The following is a 10,940-nucleotide window of genomic DNA, read 5'->3' on the forward strand; positions in this document are numbered from 1 at the left end:
GCGTATGTGGTCGCGCATGTTAAGAGAACTATCCAATCGCCTTTCTTTAATACTTCTGGCATTTTTGGTATCTAAGTATTCTTTCCTCTATATCTCCCTTACTCAGCTCTTTACCCATCATCCTTCTCTTATCATTCTTCTGCCTTTTATTTCCAACTCACCCTACCTCTTAACTCTACTTTGACTCCATCTTTTCTTATTTTTCCTTCAAATTTCCCATCTTCTATTCTTCTACCCCACCCTTCTTCTCCTTTTTATCTTCCCTCCTATATCATTCCTTCTTTCATTTTTTTTACCCCCATATTTTCCTCCTCCACCATACTCCATTCTAACCATCTTCACCCTATTGTATCCTCCATTCTACCTCCTATTTCATATTACATTTTCCCCTTCACTTCGCCTATAACCCTTCCATTTTCACTCATCTTACTCCATTTCTCCCCTTTCCTCAATCATCCCCTTTTCCCTCTTCATTTACCATTTTTCTATCCTCAATTCTCCCTCTTCCATATTACCCTTCGTCTTCTTCTCCTCTATCCACTTATCTTTCTTCCTCTCTCTTATCGCCTCTTCCATAATCTCTTCATTCTTCTATCAACTACCCACATTTCCCCTCTACTTTGTGACGACGAGGACGATGAAAATGATAACATTTATAACAATAACATATTTCAAACTTATATGAACTATGATGATACAAAAACGAACAGAACTGAAAAATGATCGGCTTAGACAGAAAGCAATGAAAAAGCCATAGCATCAGCGATTTATGTTGTTGCCAATACACATGGTGAGCTAGTTTTCGAAAGATGCAATTCCACAACCGTTGATAAGGTCAAATTGGTCAAAAGCCAACAGTTAAGGAGCCTGTCATAAGGTAAGCGGCTATTACTAAAAAAATAATGAGCCTGTCTCAAAGTTTAGAATACATAAGCGCTGGTAGTTCTAAGTAGCTCTTAGTATAACTCGTAGAACAGCGCTTAGTGCTTTAAGGTAGCGCTTATCATAGTTTTTAATAGCTCTTAGTAGTTCTTAGTAGCTCTTGTAATAGTGTTCTTAGTTGTCCTTATACATATAGGCATGTTTAATAAAAAGTCAACATTTCGCTCTTAGTAGTAATTCTGTTATATTTTTTATTGCACACAGTTAATTTCAAGATTAAAATAAAATTCTAATTTAATCTGTCCACTTTTTACTCGGTTATGAACTTAAAGAAACTTATGTGAAATATGTTAGTGCTTTTAAGTAGCTATTAGTATATTTTAGAAATTCTTACGTTTTATTGACGCTTCAATACTTCTTTCATTCTAAAACACTACAATTTTGATAAACAATTTAAGTACATGTAACTGATACGATATGTATTTTCTTTAAAACATGCTTCCTCATATAAATCTGAGACCACCTGGGGCGTTTAAATTCTGAATAAACACTACACCATAAATTTCAAGATTAAAGTCAACATTTATTTTAATTAATCCGTTTACAGAAATACGATTAAAGTAAACATACATTTTACGTCTTTTAAGTCTTTTAAGTTGACCTATTAAACTTCTACATATTAATTGTACAATGTATCAAAGCTTTAAAATCACTTTTAAATGTTCTTAGTAACTCTAAGCGGCTTTTAAACGGACCCCAGATATATGTTCCTATCCAATGTCGAACAAGTTTTCGGTTTGAATTTCAACACATATCTCATTTACGATTCCTTTCGTAAATTTGGCACAGCCTCTAAACTTACAAGACATATAAAAATATATGTATATGGTTTGCATTTGCAAATGATTAATTCTCAAAAGAACAGTAACCATGAATTGTTGATACATTTTAATTTTTAGCCTTCCCAATACACCTAGTATTGATGAAGACACTTAATTTGTAGTTACCAATGGTACGGAGATGGTCCAAATATGTTTCGTAGAATTCGTGCATAAACTCTTAAAGAAAACATGCATGAGGTCATGCAAGATACAAAACATGACCTATCGTGTATCTACATTTGGCCATGCAAAAAGGAATTTATGTTTAAGGTCATCTGATTAGTAGAATTTAGGCCTTCTAATTTTTTTTAATTATCTAACTATAGCTAAGAAAAAAGTAAGAAAATATAAAGCTAATATAACCAAGTCTAGAAACAAGTCTAGAAGTCATGTGCCAACCCTAAGTATAGTTTCTTATAGACATGTATTGTGTTGTAAGAACATGTATATAGCTGTCTTTAAGAGTTTTACGTTGTCGTTACGTTTTTCGAGTACCTATTGTATATGACACAAAGAAATTGAGGATTTTTGGTTTTCTCCCGACTGGTTGGTAAGTTTTAAAATTGGACCATGAATCTTTGAAATCAATTTTGAATGGCCTCACTATGAAACCTGCGCCCTGTCCCCGTACTTTTGTGCATGTTTGCGTTAATGATGATTTATCACACTTACTACACTATAGGTCAGCCATCTTATCTCTATTTTGTAAGAGTTACCGTGGTCAATTGTACATGGAATAATGTCGTAATTTGGACCCACTTTTATTAAAAGTAAATATCACTTTCATCCGGGATCTTACATGAACAATGCAGTCAAAACACATCTCACACTGGGGTGACATTTTAGTGTTGGCTGCATACTTCTGTGCAGTATTGTTGGTTGGAGTATGGGTGTGTAAACCTTTCATTTACTGCTGGTGTTGGCTGCATACTTCTGCGCAGTATTGTTGATTGGAGTATTGGTGTGTAAACCTTTCATTTACTGCTGGTGTTGGCTGTATACTTCTGTGCAGTATTGTTGGTTGGAGTATGGGTGTGTAAACCTTTCATTTACTGCTGGTGTTGGCTGCATACTTCTGCGCAGTATTGTTGATTGGAGTATGGGTGTGTAAGCCTTTCATTTACTGCTGGTGTTGGCTGCATACTTCTGTGCAGTATTGTTGGTTGGAGTATGGGTGTGTAAACCTTTCATTTACTGCTGGTGTTGGCTGCATACTTCTGCGCAGTATTGTTGATTGGAGTATGGGTGTGTAAACCTTTCATTTACTGCTGGTGTTGGCTGCATACTCCTGCGCAGTATTGTTGGTTGGAGTATGAGTGTGTAATCCTTTCATTTACTGCTGGTGTTGGCTGCATACTCCTGTGCAGTATTGTTGGTTGGAGTATGAGTGTGTAATCCTTTCATTTACTGCTGATGTTGGCTGCATACTCCTGTGCAGTATTGTTGGTTGGAGTATGGGTGTGTAAACCTTTCATTTACTGCTGGTGTTGGCTGCATACTTCTGTGCAGTATTGTTGGTTGGAGTTTGGGTGTGTAAACCTTTCATTCACTGCCGGTGTTGGCTGCATACTTCTGTGCAGTATTGTTGGTTGGAGTTTGGGTGTGTAAACCTTTCATTTACTGCTTTCATTTCTCTCATTAATGGTGTATGCAAAATTGTACATTGTAACAATAATTTGCATGTAATAACATTTTTTTACAGCAAGGTGCTGCTTGCAAAGAAAATAATTATTATTAATTTATTAAAATATGATTTCCGTTAACTTCTTGGTATTATGAATGCCAGTCCGAAAGTAAAAGGTATGACGGATTCAAAGGAGGAGGATGCCTCCCTCAGTGGATGTATCTTGCTTGTTATATATTTTCTTTCGCAAAAGGAGGTCTTAATTGGGACGGGGGAGATATTGAGCTTCACTTCCCGAAGTATAACATAACTGTATTTGTTGTAAAGCAACATTTGTCTTTTTCATCTCTATAACGTAAAATGAAAATCATTGCCAAGGATTGGTACCCATTGGTCTGAACTAAACTTAAATAAGTAAAATGGATTAAGATAATCTTGATATTGTCATTATAGAGCTTGTGTCGTAAGCAAAGGGGCACGGTGCGAAGCTACTTTTTGGCTGGAGGGTCAATGTCATGGATTCCAGTAAGTGGTTCTCTTATTTGCTTTTAGTTATACAGCTCCAATTTTTATCAATTGTTAAGATAGTTTTATGCTGATATCAAAATTTTGTTCTTTGTAAAAAACAATATTGGTGTCAGTTGGAGAAGTCCTGATAACTGATATTCTAAGATGTTCATACCATGTATTTGTTTTCAAACAATCCACACATTTATTTTAAATTTAGCCACACATAATCAACTAGAAAAGTCATCTGTTGACATATAGGGGCCCCTAAGAAAGCCGGTAAAATTAATCTAACATATATATATATATTTATATTTCACAACGTTATGTCACCATATTTGCGTTGTGTTAAGGTCGGTTTCCCCCTTTTTAAGCAACATCGACAGCAATCATTGCATTGGCTTGACGGGCACATGCAGCGCAAGCAAACTTCATAATGTCTTTTACAAGATGCTTGTAAAAGAAGATCTCACATAACAGATTTAACCTTTAAAAACATTCGGTGTTTCTAGGTTGGGGCCTCGCTGTTTTCAAGCAACATAGGCAGTGAACATTTCATAGGCCTGGCGGGTACAGGAGCGGCCAGTGGATTTGCCATTGTTATTTACGAATGGCTGGTAAACGAAAATTATTTTTGAATTGTATAATATAACATTATTTCTTTTGTTCTGCGTATTTCGCCCAACATGCTTTTGTTGTTGGATTTGAAATACTGATTTAAGAAACTAAATCTTAACCCGCAAAGATCCATGATGCAATAATAAGAACAATGCTCTTTTTAATGACAGAAACACACATTGGATAAAAACAGAATACGGTTTGATTCCCAACACCTACACTTTTGATTGTTCAAACACCAATTTACCTGACGTAATTCAAAGTCTTCCTATTCCAGGCAATGCCGCTGCTGATTGTCCTCGGATGGATATTTGTGCCAGTGTATGTCTCAGCAGGGGTAAGTGTACTCCAAGCTTCTTATATCCCCCTTCGCTTACAATGATCCCATGGAGTCTTAGTTAAACACATAGTTTTCCAGATACGCTTGTTTGTTTTTAGTATGTGTCAGACCGATTCATTTTTTAAATTGATAGATCGAAATACGTTATAAAACAATATATAAACTCCGTAATATAGTTTTAATGGATAAGCATTTAGGTTACCAAAGGGCAGTAACTTATGACTATGTACTTAATGCAAAAAAAATAAAGTGGCAAGTCATGAAAGCCACGACTAGTGTTGGTCAAGTTTGCACATTTAAAAAAAAAATAATGCCCATATATCGTTATATGGTTAGAGCTCTGATGTAAGTGATTACACTTGCCCAAGGATACACTTCTAAGCTTCCGGTGTTCCATGTTCACGATCTAAAAGGATATGACCATGCGTTCCGGAGGCCAATGTATTCGTCTCTACCTCAGTATCAGTGTCCTGCTGTTGTACATTATCACAAAACTTGTAGAACGAGAAACAGTTGTATCTAATTCACTTAATCAATGTTTCAGGTTTACACGATGCCCGAGTACATGGCCAAGAGGTTCGGAGGCCAGAGGATAAGGCTCTATCTCAGTGTGTTGGCTATGGTGTTGTACATTCTCACAAAACTGGCGGTACGGATGCAAATTGTCATGCTGCTGTTTAGAATTCAATATCATATTGTTTTACGAAATATTTCATTATCGGATGCTAGGGTTGCATAGAGGTTAAATGTGTGATTTTTTTTTATCTCGTGACCACGACTTTTTCACGCTTCCGCAGGACTCAATTATCTAGTGACCACGACTTAGTTATATCGTGGCTTCGACTTACTATCTCGTTCCCACGACTAAATTATCTTGGTTGTAGCCACGACCTACTGAGTCACGAGATAGAGATAGAAAAAAGCACATATGTCACTTTATACTACTGTTGATAAAGTGCATTTGTGCAAGTTATAAACATCTGTAATGGATACTGGTTATATCGAAAGTACTACTTGCGACTGAAATGTTCCGATTTCCTTAGTTAATTTAATTGAATTAAATACATTATATTTACGCTAACCTTTTAAAGCAACTGAATGCTAAAAGAATCACGATCCATTCCGATTCCTGAATATAAATAAATAACATCTTTTTTGAGACTGCACGAGAAAGTTCCCCTGGTGAACCGACAACATCTCTGGTGAAAGGCGGACACCTTAACCGTTGCACATCTCTCATCCTATTTTCCTGATTCTTAAATGTATGTCTTCAATAACGTTTGCTAAATTTAGTAACATTTCAGGTGAGTATATTCGCGGGAGCTCTGTTTATTCAGCTATCCATGGGCTGGAACATGTACCTGTCAATAGCTGTTCTTCTGGTAGTTACAGGATTATTCACCATTCTAGGTAAGTTTCCTGTTATCTTTTACTTTATTTATATGGGGTGGAAAGATTAGAATTCAAAAGTACACGTGTTCTTATTTTTAATTACCTAAATTTACGACAGAGTGAAATGTCAACGATTAGATACCACTATTATTTAAACGGAGAGCAACCCAAGATTCCCCATACACTCCTTGAATAAAACTGTTATCTCTGTCTCCACATTCCTTTTTTGGTGTTTTTGTGACACACCTTTTTAAGCCTAAACATGCGTTTCGCTTATCATATCCACACTTAAAATGATCATGTCAATAATATATTTGACTATTTTAATAACTTTGTATCTTTTATTTGTCTATTTTAGGTGGCTTGTCTGCAGTTATCTATACAGACACCTTTCAAACAGTCGTTATGCTTATTGGTGCTTTAATTATGGCCGCCATAGGTAATCCTTCAAAGATTATTGCTTATTTCAAAACCCTTTTTGAGAAACAACTCTTAGCGCACGACACCTGAAAAACAAAAACAAAACACAATTTTGCTTGGTTTGACCTATTTAAAATATGACATAAATAAATGCATTCACTTAATATCAAAATATATACAGAAAACGTCGGTTTATTGATTTGCGTTACGCCAATGTTACATTTTGTCGCAACTCCAAGGTTTTAACAAAATTGGAGGCTACTCAAATCTTCAACCACTGTACATGAACGCCACAGCGTCATTGCGGAACGCCAACAACACGTGCGGCAATCCACGTGACGACGCGTTTCACGTGCTGCGAGACGCAGTGACTTCGGATATCCCGTGGTTAGGCACAGTCTTACACATGTTGTTTGGATCCATGTGGTACTTCTGTTGTGACCAGGTATAGTTTGATATTACATGTAGATACCTCGTTTTGGCCACCATTTTGAACCTCCACACGCATACGTTTTCACTCATACACATGAACTGTTTTCCCTTATTCATCGCTCTCATTCGGAACTCCTCGGCAATTTTTATCGAAAACAACCTCGGATGTATGCCGGGACATCAGCAGAAGTAGTTCGTAAATTTTGAATAATAGTATTAATGAAATGCAGTGTTTAGCTTGTATTTATTGATCAAAGTTTATATTGATTGCCAGTGAAGTGTTTTATGGCAAACATAATTAAGATTTCCAAGAGTTAAGTCATTAAGTTATAACTGCTAACTTTTAAATTACTACGCGATCTACTTGCAGCGGACTTAAACATACCGATTTCTGAGTATGTAAACCGTTCATATACATCCGAGGTTGTTTTCTAAAAAATGGCCGAGGAGTTCCGAATGTCAACGCTCTCCGGCCGCACGTAAAAGCCGATCCCTTGTTGCGCGAAGATGCAGCCAGTGTTTATTATGACAATATTCATTAAATTTCATCATATTGATTTGTCTACTTCCCATAATTCCAGGTGATAGTTCAGCGTTCTCTAGCAGCTCGTTCGCTGTCTCACGCAAAAGCTGGCTCTTTGTTGTGTGCCTATCTGAAGATACTGCCCATGTTCATCATGATCATGCCCGGTATGATATCTCGGATCCTGTACCCAGGTGTGTACAATGTACTTGTCGGTATTAATGTCTTCCTTATCGTACGCATCTTCCCACAGATTCAATTAGCACTACAGCCTTTCATGGGTTTGCTTTGTGGTCACTGAAGCCAGACAAGTGGGTTTTCTCTGGGTTCTCCGGTTTTCCCCACAGCACAAAGCCACTCTTTCGCGGAACATCGTACCAACGAGATTGACGTAGCGTAACATTTTTCACAATCGATGTTAAACATGACAATAAAGTTTTAAAGAATCATGCATGATGAAACAGAGCGTCATCGAGAATTCTTGGTATTTGACGATGTGATATTTAGAATTCAACTGTACAGTCTTTTGCAATGACAAACTTTAGTAATTTCTAGGTATAGGAAAAAAATAACTGTGAATGCTAATATATAAAACATTCACCTGTACCGAAAACTCGTGCGAACCACAAGTGAAGAAAATGGGAAATGTAACTAGGTACACGTAATTTTAAATGGAAAAGTATTTATACTCAAACATTTACACTTTCTATTCATACCAATGTATGAGAATTTCAGTACAAGGTACTTTTAAGAATATTGCCTTATAAAAGTAAACTATTATGACACAATATAAGTTTCTGTGATCTTAGTGGTTTTTGCTCAATGCGTAAAGATTCTATCAAACATATATCCTAGGACTGTCATTTGATGTGGATACATGGTGTGAAGGAAACACTCCTATTTTGAACTAATTTACGCAATTTGATCCGCACTGAAATGGCCTCAGTGATTCCGTTCAGTGCATAGATATCTGTATTGATTTATCAGTTTTATAGACCAATGAAAAAACTCGGTCAGTATCAATCAAAGATGATATTGAATATCGTCCAGGCAAACTGCTTTGCCATACACTAATGAATGTCTTTTAAATCTTCAACAAACGTATTTATGTGATTTTACAGACGAAATCGGATGTGTGCTGCCTGAGGAGTGCGAGCGCCACTGTGGTAACCCTGTCGGTTGCTCAAATATTGCCTACCCAAAACTTGTCCTGGAACTTTTGCCGGCTGGTAAGCTTGTCATGAACATTTCCCAGCATCTAGCATAATGACCAAACTTGCTTTAAGAGGGTGCAAATGTGCTTCCAGTTTTGTGTTTATTCAGGAAGCTATTTCACCCCCCATTGTTCACTTGCATGTGTTAGAGCATGTGGACGTAATGAAACTGATATTTGGTCCTGAGCAATACATGACCGCGTTTAAAATAGACTTTACCTTTATGTACCGTGCTCTTTTCGTCATTAACCTCTGGCTCCAACCTTTCATCCCGGACCCCAAGAATTAAAGGACCCCCTCACCATATATGACGCTTGTTTTGGGACTCCGCGGACTGCTAGTGGCGGTGATGAAGCATCTGGGCCTATCTCTAACCCCGTGTTCTCACTTTGTCTTCCACGTGTTTCAGGTTTTCGAGGACCACTGGTGGCACTGATGTTGTCAGCAATCATTTCCTACCTGACCTCTATATTTAACCTTTTCATTCTTTTCCTTGGATCTCTGGCATCGCTTCTGATATGTAGCTTTGCATGGGTGTGAGCCCTTGCCTGAATATATGTATATGTACATGTATGGCCAACAAGTGGCAATTATCTTATCAGCTATTATTATCCATGGCTTCCAATAATAGGGGAGGCTCTCAGTGTATCCCCTAAATGTTTCAGGTCTCCTTGGTTTCCAGTGATGTTATTAGACATAGTGTCCTCACTTACTTCAATATTGAACTCCGCTTCCACTGTCTGTACAGTGTGCGTATACCAAAACTATCGTCCAACCCGGTTACCACAGAGGAAACCTTTCACTTTATCTCCAACCTGTTTCAGGACTCCGTGGCCTGCTAGTGGCAGTTATGTTGTCAGCTATCATGTCCTCTCTGACCTCCATCTTCAACTCCGCATCCACCCTCTTTTCAATTGACATTTGGCCGCGCCTTCGAAAAGGAGCTTCACAGAGGGAACTGCTCATTGTCGGCAGGTGAGTAGCTTGAGCAGGACTGTATAATGCAACTTCTCGAGGGTCGTTGTACCGTTTTAACGAATTTTAATAATTCGCAGAGGTTCACAAATGGGTACACCTGTATTTACTGACAGTTCGCAAAGAGGTTCACAAAGAGGTGCACATGCACGTAGTAAATGGCAATTCGCAAAGATGTTCAAAAAGTTCTCGAGATAATAATTTCACACTTTTTCCCGAACGCGTGTTCCAAAATAAATAAACAATTGCTAGGTATTAAAATTTTCGCAAGTTGTAAAAATTGCAATGACAGTTGAAAGGCAATTTGATAAGGTGTGAAAAACCGTTAACCACTGTTAACGCATGACGTTTCTTCACACAGATTAAGCATTAAAACAGGTAGATGGAATAGACCCCAATCAACACCATTAAACGAACGTATATATGTACCATTTGTAATTTATTAGAGGACGAGTATCATTTTGTTTTAGAGTGCACATTATATACTGAACTCAAAGTTAGATATCTACCTAGATATTATAGACAACGTCCCAGTATGCATAAATTAATGGAACTTTTCAATATCGAAAATGAAGCTATTTTGAAAAATGTAAGTGTTTATATATTTAAAGCATTTGAATTAAGAAATACTACGTTGTATTCCATGTAATGTGTATATAGGTTTGTTGTAATTGTCGTCTATGAAGTACACAGTATTAGTGCACCTCTCTATATCTGCATAATTATGTATTTATTATTATGATTTATTTATATCATTATATTTCATAAATTGTGTTTATTGTGTTATTGCTGCTTTTGTCGCCATTGTATATGTACATATGTTTTGCCAGATGGGTCTATGACCTTCTTGGAAATATATGTTCTGTTCTGTTCTGTTCTGTTCATGACCGATATTAGTTGATATGGGCATTTTAGAAGATAATTATGAGAAGTTTATGACGAGAAGAATTGTGAGAAATGTAAATGAGTAATAAAATATTAATAAACACTACCATATCAATCCAATATCGGAATCTCTGAAAATAATTCCTTCTTGTCACTTTGCTTTGCAATATGGCAATTTTGTAAAAATAAAAATTTCTATGTATTCATTTATTGATATTTCTTTTACATTTTATTTTTAAGATGAGGT

At 36.8% G+C, this 10,940-nt stretch overlaps 1 protein-coding gene across 1 annotated transcript; it reads left to right on the forward strand.

Moving 5' to 3' along the window:
* The first annotated feature begins 2,569 nt into the window (after positions 1 to 2,569).
* Positions 2,570 to 9,812, forward strand: LOC128231709 (sodium/glucose cotransporter 4-like). Its single transcript, XM_052944810.1, has 11 exons — positions 2,570 to 2,653; positions 3,841 to 3,912; positions 4,407 to 4,511; positions 4,790 to 4,849; positions 5,397 to 5,501; positions 6,157 to 6,262; positions 6,603 to 6,683; positions 6,904 to 7,109; positions 7,678 to 7,813; positions 8,741 to 8,848; positions 9,658 to 9,812. The coding sequence occupies exons 1-11, from the start codon at positions 2,570 to 2,572 to the stop codon at positions 9,810 to 9,812; spliced, it is 1,218 nt and encodes a 405-aa protein (XP_052800770.1).
* Positions 9,813 to 10,940: the final 1,128 nt, after the last annotated feature.

Source organism: Mya arenaria, chromosome 4 (genome assembly GCF_026914265.1).
Source record: "Mya arenaria isolate MELC-2E11 chromosome 4, ASM2691426v1".
In the NCBI taxonomy this organism is placed as follows: domain Eukaryota; kingdom Metazoa; phylum Mollusca; class Bivalvia; order Myida; family Myidae; genus Mya; species Mya arenaria.